The sequence below is a fragment of the Musca domestica genome, unplaced genomic scaffold, assembly GCF_030504385.1.
Source record: "Musca domestica strain aabys unplaced genomic scaffold, Musca_domestica.polishedcontigs.V.1.1 20, whole genome shotgun sequence".
NCBI lineage: Eukaryota > Metazoa > Arthropoda > Insecta > Diptera > Muscidae > Musca > Musca domestica.
This window is the reverse complement of record NW_026712250.1, coordinates 3386670-3402254: the sequence shown is the minus strand read 5'-3', so window position 1 is coordinate 3402254 and position 15585 is coordinate 3386670. Positions and strand designations below refer to the sequence as shown.

The window sequence follows — 15585 nt, the reverse complement described above, 5'->3', positions numbered from 1 at the left end:
AATCAATCAATCTCTCCCCATTCATTGGTCATCCATCAATCCTCCAAACCTTTGGCTTCTAACTCGGCCGGGTCTGTCCAGTTCTTAACAACAATTGGCAATTCGATGCACATGGGTCCAGGGATTAAGCCAACTTTTTTTCTCTCTCCCTCCCTCTCTCTCTCGCGCTCTTGGGGTGTTGTTTTTTTTTCAATTCTGCTTTGCATAATACCTTGTTGGAGGCCAGTTGAAGGAAGGAGAGCCCAGTTTCAATGGCTCTAGAAACTCTTTAACAAAGTTTTCCTTAGCCACGTTAATCAACTTTCACTTAACCATTAACAACTGCAGCAAATAAATTACATTTTCCCAGCGAGCTCAGCATAGCCTGGCAGGGTGGCTGGCTGCCTTCCTCTGTCATGGAAATTTAATTATTTTCCCCTGCATTGAGTCCTGGTGTGATATTCACTCAGGCATGAAATGGAGTTTTATTTGCGATTTTATTTTGCCATGGAAAACCAGTAACCCTCTCCCCTTTCTCTCCTCCCCCCCTCTCTCACTTTTGCAGACTCTTCAGCCCCCAAATCCTCGGATGATGAAGACGACGACAATCAATCTGTTAAAGTTCCTGATTTAAATTCACCCGACAGCATTTCTGATGACCTGGTCAAGCCACTGCCTTCGACCACAAATCGCAGTCCACGAAAATTGACCACCTCCCAATCGGAGTACGGCAGCAAACGTAACCCCTCACCCTATTACTATTCAGATCTACTCAAGGCCAAAGATCCCACGGCCTCCGGACACCAGCAACTAACCGACAAGGAGGCCAAACAGAAAAGTCGCCAATCCACTGTCTCCGAACCACCGCCACCAACCAATCAACTCTATGCCCAGCCAGGGCAACCCTATCGCAAAAGCACCAGTCTAGATGTGCCACCTGAACACACGGAACCGGAACGTGAAGAACAAGAAGACGAATTTGACATAACCGAACCGACAACCACCACCAACACCGTTCTCCCACTCGCCGACGATTCCACGAAACGTTACTCCTTCACCGAGGACGGAGTACACATTATACGCTGCGACTCGCCCTCCACCACCACCTCGGAGGAATCGGACTGCAGTGAATGCCTGAAACGCCGTGAATGGCACGCCCGGGCCCTTGCCTTGGTACGCAAGACCTGTAACGTCCAACCTCTGATACCGGCTGCTGCCGATTACGGCAACATTTGCCAGGAGGCCAACGAGGATTTGAACTGCGGCAACTTTGCGGAAACGACACCGTCAATGCCACCGCACCGACTGCTGGGACCGGCTGCAGTTTGTGCCTGTGTTGCTCCCTCTATCGGCGACGATATAGACGAGTACTTCCGGCCACGCAGCATCTTCTATGTCCATCCCCATGGCGTGCATGAGTGTGACGACTGTGCCCCCGACTCCAAGCAACTGAATCACAACAGCTCACGCAGCATCCTCGATTCGAGCAGTTTGGCCCAATCGGACAACGCCTTGGACGAGGTCAACTCGGCGCTCGAAGACGACATGTCGGGCCGTACCAGACAAATTTACGAAACCGCTTTCGACTGCAAGATTGCCAAGTCCGACGATGACTTGGATGAGGTGGATCGCATTACCAACCACTCGGTGCTGCTGCAGCTCAACAATGGCAACAATGTGGCACCGTCGAACACCAAGGCTGAAGGACGCTCCTCGTCCAAGTCGCACAAGAGCCGCTTGGATGGCAAGCGTTTGAAAAACTCCAAAAATCAGGCCATCCAAGATCAGGCCTCCAATTCGGGTGGCAACAACAGCGGCAGTGGTTCCCCGCTGACCGTGGGCTCTGCGGCGAACCGGAGCACAGACCAGATGTTGCCCTCCAACATTTCCGGCCTCTCCACAGACTTAAACAACGTCCACATCAGGGAGCCTGAGGTGGATCAACAGAACAACCCCACAACGTCCAGCTCGCAGTTGCCCATGCGCGGCTACACACCATCGCCTCCATCCACAGCGCCACTGCCCATGAAGTTTCCCGGCAAGCATGAGCGTTTTTTTATGAACAGCATACGAAGTGCACCCAACCTGCCATCATCGAATCCGGCCCATCCCCGTCTGCGCGATCTACGTCTTCCACTGCAATCGAATCTGGGGCGCCAGCAGCAGCAGCAACAGGCCACTGTGTCCTCGCTGGCCACCAGCAATGAGAACAGCCTCAACGACAGTGCTTATGTAAATCCACCATCTTCCATTGTACACCAACACCAACAACAACACAACAACAGTCACAGCCACCACCATCATCTCTCATCCGCACTGCACCAGGGTGGCCCGAACAGTTTAAATGCCGGCAGCTCTAGGTCCCGCAGCCGACCACGCTCCTTTGTCCTGGAGTCGGGGCGGGTGCTGGAGCTGCGCAAAAGCCATGCCTCGTCCTCCGCCCACCATCACCACCACCACCACCATGCTGGCAATGGCAGTCGCAGGACGCATAACTACTCCTCGACCGAGAGCATAGCCACATCGAGTAGTGGTGGCAGCATGGAATCGTTACGCTCGAGCACGAGCGAAGGCAATCGTAGCACATCCAGTTCAGAGTCAAGGCACTCGACCTCGTTGAGTTCACATAGCTCTGAATCTGGCAGCTCGAGTGTGGCTTTTCCCCTGAGAGCGCCTGTGGTGATCCATTCCAAATTGCATATCCTTAGTCCCATATCAGACAAGTCATCGCAGGAGCCGGCCTCAGAGTTGTCTGAACAGAATAAGACGCAGAATGTGACGCCCGAAGATAATGCGGGGGCCACGTTGACGCAGCAGCAGCAACAGCAGCAGCAGCAGGCCCAACAGCAACAACAACAATTACAAGACCGAGAAAACGTGCGACCCACACCTCAGCTACAAATCGATGCCCTCAAGAAACGAAGACCACCGGCCAACAAGACGTTGATGCAACTAACCGATGAAATTTTGGGTTCCGATAGCGGTATTTCGCTTCACTCCCGGGAGGATGGTAAACCTTTGATGGGTTTGCAGAAATTCACCCTGCCCACATTGAATTTTCCACCCAATGATAAGGGTGGCAATAATCACAGTGATATAAGTGCCGTGGGTGGGATGAGTAGTAGTGTGGGTCTGCCGCAGGATCTAAGGGATTTGCCGTTCGATATGCCGAAGCTGAGGAGGAGAAAAACACTGCAGCAGGTGAGTGAAAAATGTTAACACAATTTGAGGGAAAGTGGAAGTTTACTTTGAATTTTTATTTCAGGATGCCTGCACCTCGGGCAGTGCCACTTCTGTGGACCTGGGTGATTTACCCTTCGACATGCCAAAGTTAAGACGACGCCTAAGGGCCAATCAAGCCGAAATCAACAATCTCATGATGCACAGTACTGAGTCGAGTGGCATATCCCAGGCATCTTCAAGTCATTCGATGCGGGATGACAATAAAACCGGTTTGAAGTTGGGTGAGTAAAGAGAGGGGTTTCTTAGATCCAACAAAGATAGCTTATGATACCCCTGCAAAAGTGGAGAAAAACATTAATAATTATGCTTTCCAACACAAGAGACCCGATTACACACTGTGTTATAGCCATATTTAGATGAGTTTCAAATTTTATATTTTTATAGCATAGTTTTAGGGGCTCCCAACAATATATTATATACTATGCATTACCTCAATCCTATAGTTTATATATTTATATAGTATATGTGTATAAATTAATACTATACTAAAAAGCGCCTAAAAGTATTCTATAGAAATTCTATAGATAATAGTAGAAAAAGTGACTTTCCATATGACTCTAACACCATGTGTGTGGAAGGAAGTCCTTCTATATTAACACTCCTTTTCACAATAGTTCGACCCAACCTCAAAGGAGTCGATACCCACACCACGTCCCTTAGAAAACGTTTTCAATTTTTTTTCTTTTTACTACGTTTTCAATATTACAGAATAACCCATAGACTAATTAAGGCAGGACATGTGGCTCACCACAAATGTGAAACAATGCCATTTTCTAGTTCTGTTTAGGTTTTTTTTCGCATCTCTCTAACTCAATTCTCCTCTATTTCCCATCATCCCATGTTAAGTACATTACCATTTGTGCAAATCTATCTATTAATCTCCTTCCACTTAGATGGTTTTGCTTTACCCTGCCAGGATATGTAACTAGTCGTAATTGTGTGACAGAAACCAGGGATGGGATAGTAAGATTTTTTAATTTTTTACAGGGGCTATAGGGATTTTTTCAAATATATTTTCAATTCAAAATAATATAGGTCAATTGACTTCTTGGTCCTTGAAAAAATATTCTTAAAAAAATTCACGTTTCTTGGTCCTTGAAAAAATATTTTTGTTAAAAAATCAACGTTTCTTGGTCCTTGAAAAAATATTCTTTAAAAAATCCACGTTTCTTGGTCCTTGAAAAAATATTCTTTAAAAAATCCACGTTTCTTGGTCCTTGAAAAAATATTCTTTAAAAAATCCACGTTTCTTGGTCCTTGAAAAAATATTCTTTAAAAAATCCACTTTTCTTGGTCCTTGAAAAAATATTCTTTCAAAAATCCACGTTTCTTGGTCCTTGAAAAAATATTCTTTAAAAAATCCACGTTTCTTGGTCCTTGAAAAAATATTCTTTAAAAAATCCACGTTTCTTGGTCCTTGAAAAAATATTCTTTAAAAAATCCACGTTTCTTGGTCCTTGAAAAAATATTCTTTAAAAAAATCCACGTTTCTTGGTCCTTGAAAAAATATTCTTTAAAAAATCCACGTTTCTTGGTCCTTGAAAAAATATTCTTAAAAAAATCCACGTTTCTTGGTCCTTGAAAAAATATTCTTAAAAAAATCCACGTTTCTTGGTCCTTGAAAAAATATTCTTTAAAAAATCCACGTTTTTTGGTCCTTGAAAAAATATTCTTTAAAAAATCCACGTTTCTTGGTCCTTGATAAAATATTCTTTAAAAAATCCACGTTTCTTGGTCCTTGAAAAAATATTCTTTAAAAAATCCACGTTTTTTGGTCCTTGAAAAAATATTCTTTAAAAAATCCACGTTTTTTGGTCCTTGAAAAAATATTCTTTAAAAAACCCACGTTTTTTGGTCCTTGAAAAAATATTCTTTAAAAAATCCACGTTTCTTGGTCCTTGAAAAAATATTCTTTAAAAAATCCACGTTTTTTGGTCCTTGAAAAAATATTCTTTAAAAAATCCACGTTTCTTGGTCCTTGAAAAAATATTCAATTAAGGCCCTACCAATCTAAAATTGGATGTTTTTGGAAAAAATTAATGCCCTTCTTACCTGAAATTACAGAAAGCAAATACGAAGAATATTACTAGAAAATTTTGGAATTATTCCGATTCATTACAGAAGAACTTTTGATAGCCAATTGCAGAGGGCTTGTATTTGTATTTGGTTTATTCAAAAATAAGTGGTTTTTAATGGATTCTCGGTTCATTTTTTCAATGGAGATTTTTGTTCATTTTTAGTGGTGTTTTAGACAAGCCATTCTTCGACCAAATCCTAGACTTTACAAAGAGGATTTTTAAAATAAAAATTTTAGATTCTTAGAAAAAGGATTGTTGAAAAAATTTGCTTTTGGTTCCAAAAATAATACCCACCGGCCCAAAACCGCTGGAAGTTCTTAGAAAAATGGCTCTCTGCTCATATTTTCAGAAAAATATTCAGGAAGAAGATTGTAGATTTTAACTCTATATTGAGGATGATTTTCGAATAATTAAAGAAAAATTATCTGATATATAATCGAGAGCTCTTTGAGAGGAATCGTAAAGAGCGATCTATAATTCTTAAGATGTTAACTTTTTGAGGGGATGTTTAAGGGACCTTCTGAACTATAAAAGGTGGTTTTTTGAGGGGAAATTCTAGATCCTGTAATGGGTGACGTTTTATATAATAATCAAGGATTTATTATCCATAAATTTTGAAGAGATTTCTGGTCAATAATCAGGAGATTTTCTTGTCAATAATATAAGGAAAACTGAAATCTTGGACCATTTCACTCTATCTGTGGCATTTGAATCCATGAAAGGGACTCTTGAAAGGAAAATTTGATAGAAATTTGAGGACTCTCGAAAGGACATTTTTAAAAACTGATGTATTTGAGATGATATTTCAAGGGCCTTCTGATCAACGTTTTTGGATTTATTTTAAGTGGCTAGAGTCGTGTAATTTATGACTTCTTACCAGACAATTAAAATATCCCTAAGGTTGTACATTTGAGAAATTATGAGGGAAAATTCGAAAGGGTATTCTGATTGTTCATAGTGGTCTTTTGAGTAGGAAATCGAATTTTCTGACAGTAAAAGCACTCCGATCAATAGGCTGGGCCTTACTGAAAAGGACTTTCTTATATAAAATTTGAAGGCATTTTGAAAGGATGGACTTTCTTGTCCTTAATTGAGCACTCCTTGCGAGAATCCTGAAAATTTGTGTCTAGAGGATTTTGAAAGGTCCTTTTGAACCATAGAATATTTAAGAAAAAGCCCTGCATCATTTTTTAGGAATATTTGTAAAGAAAACCAGAGAGAACATAAGGCCTATACCGACATTTGAGGGAAACCTCGAAGGATCTTTGGATCTATAATTATGTGGAATTTTTGAGAATGAATTTCGGAAATTATTGAGAATTACCTTCTGATCTATAATTTTTAGACATTTTGAGAGGAAGGGCTCTCTGATCTATAATCGAGCACTCTTTTAGAGAACACCATCTTCAGAAGCAGCATGAAGAAATGATGGTTCTATAAAGAGCGAATTATATAAAAATTTTCTTCAACCAATGAGTTGTTACCCTATAGTCAGGAGAATGTACGGTATACTATTTCAAATTAAAAAAAATTTGAAGAAATTTCCAATAATTTTTTAGAATATTTGAAAATGTCCTGTTTAACCAAAGAATTTTTTTTTTAGAATTTTTAAATAGGAAATCGGAAGGGACGTCAGACCTATAATCGGTTTTCATTTCATAGAAACTTCGAATGATCTTCGGGTTTTGTGCCTATAATCGGGTTTAATTTCATAGAAACTTCGAAGGATTCTGGGATATGTATTTGAGTCGACTTTTAGAAAAGAGTTTAGATGAGTTTCGGCTTTAAAGTTGATTGTATTTTAAGAGGAAATTCTGGATATTATTGCGAAGGACCTTCTTATTTAAAATTTGCAGACATTTTTTATACCCTACAACACTACGTGTTGGAGGTATTATTTAAAAATAAATTTGACTCTTTGAGAAAACATTATACGCTCTATAAAGGTACTTTGGTTTATAAAGGCGTATTATTAAAGAAAAATATTGAGGAATTTACTTTAACCTTTTGCCCTGCCATCAGGACCAAAAAAGTATTTTTTAAGGTTTGTTCTGCATTTTTTTTCGATTTTTCCGAAAAAAAAAAACAATTTCTAAGAAAATTTTGAAAAAAGCTCCTTCTAAAGGATTCTTGAATGTCCTTTGGAACTAATCAATTTTCGAGCAAAAGCCCTGAATTTTTATAGGAATATTTTTAGGAGCCAATTTTAATTCAGGGTTGGGGCTTTTGAAACCTTATTCATGGATTTTAAGGAACAAGCCTACAACCTGTTTTATTTTTTTGGAATATTTTTAGGTAGCGGATTGAAATTGTTTTTAATTTAAAAAAATCGGAATGTTTTTAAATAATTTTTGGAAGAAAGAGATTTTCTCCACAAAAAAGTTCATTATTTTCTTTAATCTATAACTTTCAATAACCTCCCGTTTCATTTCAGATTCGGCAATATTCCGTCAAAATCTAACCCTCAACCTCAACGAGCCGAGACAGACCAACAATAAATTCGGTAGCTTAGATTTGCGTGGTCTAAGCAATAACAAAGAACTTAACTTGAATCTAAATCAAGGCTTTGCCAATGCTGTGGATCTAATCGATGTTTCGATACCGCTGGAGAGGCAGGGGTGAGTAAAATCTCAATTTTCCTAAAGAGCTCCATTTTATAATGTTTTGGAATTTTTTTCTCGTTTGCAGCTGGTATCACGGTGCCATAACAAGAATTGAGGCTGAAACTACACTGCGCCCCCTGGCGGAGGGTAGTTTTCTGGTGCGCAATTGTGAATCGACCAAACAGGATTATTCGCTGTCATTGAAGTAAGTTTCTAAGGAGAAATTTTTGATTAAAAAGAATAAAAAAATGATGGCAGATGGATTTGCTTTTGTAAAGCCTCGGGAACTTTGATTTTATTTATCCAGAGTTCGCATGTATCTGAAAACTGTTGACCATGAAAAAATTTTAATTTTTTCCAATAAAAAAAAATATTTTAATTATTTCCCATTGCCTACTTTCAGGGGAGCCAAAGGCTTCATGCACATGCGCATACAGCGCAACGAATGCGGTCAATATATACTGGGCCAGTTCAGCCGGCCATTTGAGACGGTGCCCGACATGATAAGGCATTTCTGTTTGAATCGACTACCCGTCCGAGGAGCTGAGCACATGTGCTTAATAGAGCCGGTCATTGCCCAACTACTTTAAGGAATGAAAATGAAGGAGAAATCAAACGAAAAACAAATCCATAAATAACAACAACAACAAAAAACAACAAAATGTCAGCCATTTTTTAAAAAACAATAACATAATCCCCAAAGTTGCAAACGAAAATCTTCCAAGAAAAAATATGAAAGAATGAAACCCAACACAGAGAGGACTCTTTTAGAGGCCCCAATGATGATGATGATGATGACGATGATGATAATATCAAAGAAATAACAACAACAAGATACATACATATACATATATATATACTCTAAAGCACCCCCCTCCCCCCATACTTAATGTTAGAAACACTTAAGGATGTCAAATTTGATAGCAACAACAGCAACAACATTTTTTTTTAGTTGTAATCCACACAGACAATATACGAAAGAAAGAAAGAAAGATAAACAAGAGATAGTATTTTATAATTTTTAAATTGAATAGTAATCGCCGGAACTCTCTCACTCTATCGCCTATTCACTTACACACACACCACCACACAAACAAACTCAGCAACAAGAACAACAACTAACTAACAATAACTACTATTACTACTACACTGATGAATAATTAACGAAATTAAATAGTGCAGCTCTCAACGTTAGATGTGAAATTAATTTTTACAAAAATCCTTGGAGATTGGGGGTCTCTCATGGAAGAGAAAGAGAAATTTGGTGTATATAAAGAGAGGAGATCAGCAGATTTTCAGAGGCGAGGTTTTTGTATTTTTGACAAAATAGAAATTGCTTTACAATATTTTCGATGGCTATAAAATTCTATCTCAGCAGAGTATTTGGTAGAAATTTATTTCATTTTGGTCGGTTGCTACCGAAAGTGGTCCTTTTTTAACTTTGGGCAAATAATAATGCAAATTTAATACAAAAAAAAAAATTTGAGGCTCCGTAAAGTCCCGGTCTTTGCCAACGAGTTTTTGATCCAAATATTTTGTCAATTTTTTCTGAAAATTAAAAATTTATTTCTTTTTCGTCATTTGCTACCGACAGTGGTACTTTTTAAACTTTGGGCAAAGAATAATGCAAATTTAATACAAAATAAAATTTGTATGCTCCGTAAAGTTCCGGTCTTTGCCAACGAGTTTTTGACCCAAATATTTTGTCAATTTTTTTTCCGAAAATTAAAATTTGGTCGGAAATTTAATTCATTTTGGTCATTTGCTACCAAAAGTGGTACTTTTTAAAATTTGGGCAAACAATAATGCAAATTTAATACAAAATAAAATTTGTATGCCCCCTCAGATCAGGATCCAGACCAAGGAGTTTTTGACCCCAATATTTTGAATATTTTTTTTTTCGAAAAATAAAATTTGGTCGGAAATTTTTTCCATTTTGGTAATTTCCTACCAAAATTGTTAGCTTTCCACCTTTGTGCAAACAATAAAAAAAAATTAGAACAAAATAAAATTTGTATGCTCCATCAGGCATCCGTTCCATACCAACGAGTTTTGACCCAAATATTTTGAATATATATTTTTTTTTTTTTAAATTAAAATTTTGTCGGATATTTTTCGCACTTCGGATATTTTTCAATATTTTAAAACATAGAAATATGCCAAACCTATTTATCGTTGTAGGGGTTTTCGAAGCCAAATTGAAATATTGGAAAATAGAAATATTGGTCGAAAATAGTTGCATTTTTGGGCATTTCCTACCAAAAACCACAATTTCTTTCGCATTTTTTTTTACTTTTATGGGCCATTTCTATCTGAAGTGATGAATACTTTTTTTACTGAATAAAGTTTTTAAATTCACTATGTCTCACACACATTAACAAAAAAAAAAAAATCGACCAAAAAAAATTGCTAATATTTTTAACTGAAAATTTTTGGTGAAATTTTTTTTTTTAAATTTCGAAAAAATTTAATTAAAATTTACTTTTTTAATCTTATATCTGTGCAAAGAAAATTTAAAACCAACGTTTTTTAAACGGATGGAATTTTTGATCGATTTTTTCGAATATTTAGACATATTCTGCCAAAAATGGTTGTTTTGTGCAAATTTGTGCAAAAAATGATAACAAATTTCAAACGAAATGACATTCTGTAGCTCTGTAATTCTCCAATATGTATCAAATAATTTTTCTAAGAATATTCTGGAAAAATTTTCGAAAATTAAAATTTGGTCGATTTTTTCATTTCATTTTGGAACTACTTAGAATTTCCAAAATATTGAAATTTGCAAAAGCCATTTAATTTTGTAGCACTTTGGAAGCTAAACCGTTACATAAACATAAATTTTTGTTGAAATTAGTCTCATTTTGGGCATTTTCTACTAAAAATAGTCCATTTTTAGCATTTTCTTTTTTTTTTCTTTGCACAAAGAACAATTCCGTTAGACTTGAGGGAAATACTTAACAAAATTAAATTATAAACCAATAAACTCGTTAAAGAAAAAAAAATTGGCCAATTTAAAAAAAAAAACAAAATTTGGTCGGATTTTTCTTATTTGCAAAATTTCAGAAATTTCTGAAAACTTTGCAAAAGCCTTTTTTGTAGCACATTATGAAGCTAAAATTCATATAAACACAAATTTTAGACAAAATTTGGGGTGTTCCGACCAAAAATCGATGATACATTTTTGGTCAATTTGATCGAAAAAGTTTTTGCAATGAAATATTGTATAAATCTCTTAAAGTGCTAGAAATTTGAAAAAATCCATTATTGCTGGGAGATTTTTCGAACAATATCTTTCAATACAGAGACAATTCAGAAGTAAGGGATCTTTTTTTGGGGATTTGGTACCAAAAATCACCACAAATTGTTCGAAAATTTTCTGTTCCCAATTCCGGATTTTCGACACTATTTATATTTAGACAAATATAGAAAATTTGTAAAAACAGGAAAATTGGTAATTTGGTCGAATTAATTTTGGACATTTTATACCAAAAAAAAAAAAAAAAATTAAAAAAAAAACTTTTCTTGATATCGTGCTATTTAATTGGAATATTTTGGAAGAATTTTTTTAAATTTGGTCGGATTGGTCTGTTATTGGACTTTTTTTTGAAAAAGAGCTAACCCCTCAACTTCTACCAAAAAAAAAATAAAAATAAAAATATCAACAAAAACTTTGCTTAACATTGTATTATTCAATTTTTGTTCAGATTAGTCTGTTTTTGGACCTTTTTCTTGAAGAAGAGCTACACAAAATTTGGAAATAGCCGCAAAATTGAATTTGGCTATGCTATCTTTAGTTCGAACTTTTTCATCATAATGGTCGAATTTCTAACAACTATTCTTACGAGTCTGGATTGAGTCAATATTTTCTTCTTCTTCATTCTTGTTCTCGTAACAAAATGTCATGAAAAACTCTTCGAAAATTTGCTGTTCGTAATCCCGGATTTTTATACAATTGGAATATTTTGGAAGAATTTTTAAAATTTTGGTCGGTTTGGTCTATTTTTGGACCTTTTTTTGAAAAAGAGCTAACCCCTCTACCAAAAATTTGGAAATAGCTACAATATTGAGTTTGCCTATATTATCTTTAGTTTCGATCTTTTTCATCATAATGGTCGAATTTCTAACCATTATACTTGTGAGTCAGGATTGAGTTAATATTTTCTTCTTCATTCTTAAATTTACTGTTATTTTGTCTTCTATAATTTTGGCGGCTTATATCTGAAAGTTTTTCATTATGGCATTTTTGAAATAAATGGCATAATTTAATTCATTACTGAACTTGTCAAAAAAAAATGGGAATTAAGAAAATGATACAATATTTTTTATTTTTTTCTCTGGCACACGTCTTTGTTTATTCTGAGAATTGTGGCCATTTATAGCAGCCTCGAACTAAAAAGTACACAGAAAACACGTATTCTCTCTCTCTCTCTCTCGATTTTTATTTGCCATTGATTTCAGAGGATGTCAAGAGAGACTCTTTATTACCACTAATGCATGTATATTGACCAAGGCTGATTTATATTATTATCTGTCTCTCTCTCCATTATACCATTTATTCCTCTCTTTGTCATTGAAATCCACCCATCTCTTAACCTAGATCTCTTGGCGTAGTTTGGTAGCTATAACTGAGACATAAAACTGAAGAAGCTAACATATTTAACAAATCTTAAGAAAACTGATAACTTTGTTGATTAATTTTATGTAAACAGCTTAACAGAAAAAAATAAAAAAAAAACAACTAATTGCAGCAGAAGAAAAAAAAATAGAGAAAAAAGAGCATAAAAATTAACAAAAACAAACAAAAAAAGACTCTCAAAGAGCAAAACTATCTATCTATACGTTCGCATTAATGAATCGATCATAATTAATTGTAAGCTATGTACGACGTCAGTATGTAGGTCCAGCACCACATATTTTATTAATTTTAAGCTTTTGGTTTAAGTTTAAAGGATGCGAAATTTCGAAAATATATATGAGTTATGTGCAATATTTTTTTTAAATATTTTTTTTTCTAATTTTAGCAATTTTGTTGTGATTACAATTTAGTTTAAGAGTTTTTCTTTTTTAATTTTAGTCAGATCGTGTGCCAAACAATAACAATTCCGTTAGACTTTTTTCGTTTAGCCAAAAAAAAAAATACGAAAATCAAATCGGACTTTCTTTTGAAGTGCAATAACTAGAGGTTCTATAAAAATACAACAAACTAACTTTTGGTTGTTAAAAATATTTTTCATTCAATATTTTTCTCTTTATTCCATAATATTCTTTACTAGATTTGCAAACAAAAAAGGTATAAAAAATACTAAGATTTCAAAAAAAAAAAGTAACAACAACATCATAGAGGGTCTAGTATACACGAATCACCTATCTAACCATAAAAACATACATTTCCATATTTCTAGATTTAAAACAAAAAATAAAAAAATAATGTAACGTCAAACAACAACAATTAAACATATTATTATGATAACAATAATAACAACAACAACAACAAAAACATGATATACATATTGAAAAAATGATTAATTATAAACAAAATTAACAAATAAACCCCGAAAATAAAACTGAATGAAAAAATAAAATAAAAAAATCAACAAACAGAAAATACAAAATAAAATATTGTATAGTTTTTAGAAGTTCATACATAGAAATAAAACTGAGAAACAATTATTACATAGAAAACAAAAAAAACAGAAATAATTTTTTTTATATGGAAAATAAATAAATGGTGAGTAAAGATATTGGAATTAATGGACGTTCTATAGATTCTTTTTCACAAAAGTCAAATATTGAAATGAATATTTCAGGGCCTTATTTAACTTATACCGTTTTCTATTGTTTGGAGACCTATAGTGAAATTTGATGGGGAATATTTTTCTCTTTAATAACTTTCTTCTACAACAAATTATTGTGGGAGAATTTGATACCAATTCGATAACAGTTTTTAACCGAAGTAGACAAGTATGAGATATGTCGTTTAAATGACACATTTGAGGTTAATATATTTTTGGGATATGTTATATATACCGTTATTTTGTGGTCAACAGCCTATGATAAAATTTTGTGTAGAATATTTTTTTCTTTGGCTCCAAATGTCTATAGTCAATTTTTTTGGCAGATTTGGACCAATTTTAAAAAACGTCCAAAAGTCATCAAAAAAAAAGTTCATACTTATAAATTATACATAATTACTATATATAAGTTTAATTTAGGGACTTCAAGCATAATTTTGTGTAGAAAAGTGTTTGCATTTACCATTAAAGAATCAAATTGAAGTTCTAGCGGAGATTTGCATGAAAAAAATCAGAAAAAATGATACAAATTCCATAAAAGTTTAAACTACGGGAAAAAATTTGATAAATCATTATAAGCCATATTTGAGGTGAATAAATTTCTGAGATCTGTTGTATATACCGATATTTTGTGGTCAGCAGCCTATGGTGAAATGTTGTGTAGAACATTTTCTTAATTGGGCACAAATCTCTACAAAGGATGTTTGTGGGAGATGTCGACCAAATTTGGAAAACATTCCTTATTTATCAAAAAACAAATTTGTTACATGTAAATTATTTGAGGTGCATATATTTTTGAGATCTGTTATACATACCGTTATCATCTGGTCACCGACTTATAGTAAAATTTTGTGTACAACATTTCCTTCATTGGCCTCAAAACTCTACGGTGAATTGTTTTGGGTGTTTTTGACCAAATTTGTAAAACGTTCTAAAATGATCAAAAAACCAGTTTCTTAACAAAATTTGAAACATTTAAATAAGTTGAGGTACATATATTTTTGAGATCTGTTGTATATACGGTTATGTTGTGTTCACCAACCCATAGTGAAATTTTGTGGAGAACATTATCTTCATTGGGCACAAATCTCCGCAATGGATCTTTGTGGGAGATTTTGCCCAAATTTGGAAAATATCCCCAAATTATCAAAAAACAAATTTGAAACATATAAATTCTTTGAGGTGCATATATTTTTGAGATCTGCTGTACATACCGTTATGATCTGGTCACCGACTTATAGTAAAATTTTGTGTTGAACATTTTCTTCATTGGCCTCAAAACTCTACGGTGAATAGTTTTGGGTGTTTGAACCAAATTTTTAAGATGTCCTAAAATGATCAAAAACCTTAAAAAATTTGATACATATAAGTCATTTGAGGTGCATATATTTTTGATATCTGTTGTATATACGGTTATGTTGTGTTCACCGACCCATAGTGAAATTTTGTGGAGAATATTATCTTCATTGGGCACAAATCTCTAGAATGGATCTTAGTGGGAGATTTCGACAAAATTTGCAAAACGTCCCTAAATTGTCATAAAACAAATTTGTTACATGTAAATTATTTGAGGTGCATATATTTTTGAGATCTGATGTATATACCGTTATGATCTGGTCACCGACTTATAGTGAAATTTTGTGTAGAACATTTTCTTCATTGGCCTCAAAACTCTAGGATGAATTGTTTTGGGTGTTTCGGACCAAATTTGTAATACGCCCCAAAATTATCAAAAACCAGTTTCTTAACAAATTTGATACATATAATTTATTTGAGGTGGATGTATTTTTGAGATCTGTTGTATATACCGTTATGTTGTGTTCACCGACCTATAGTGAAATTTTGTGAAGAATATTATCTTCATTGGGTACAAATCTCTACAACAGA

General features: G+C 34.8%; 1 protein-coding gene across 1 annotated transcript in view; it reads left to right on the top strand.

Annotated features, from left to right (window-relative positions):
• Window positions 1-13591, top strand: part of LOC101889167 (uncharacterized) — a 189620-nt gene extending 176029 nt beyond the window's left edge. The window contains exons 6-10 of the mRNA XM_059122357.1: window positions 545-3180; window positions 3245-3443; window positions 7735-7918; window positions 7989-8108; window positions 8307-13591. Of these exons, the coding sequence (XP_058978340.1) occupies window positions 545-3180; window positions 3245-3443; window positions 7735-7918; window positions 7989-8108; window positions 8307-8493 (3326 nt within the window). The 3' untranslated portion in view covers window positions 8494-13591. The remainder of the gene's footprint in view (window positions 1-544; window positions 3181-3244; window positions 3444-7734; window positions 7919-7988; window positions 8109-8306) is intronic.
• The last annotated feature ends 1994 nt before the right edge of the window (window positions 13592-15585 follow it).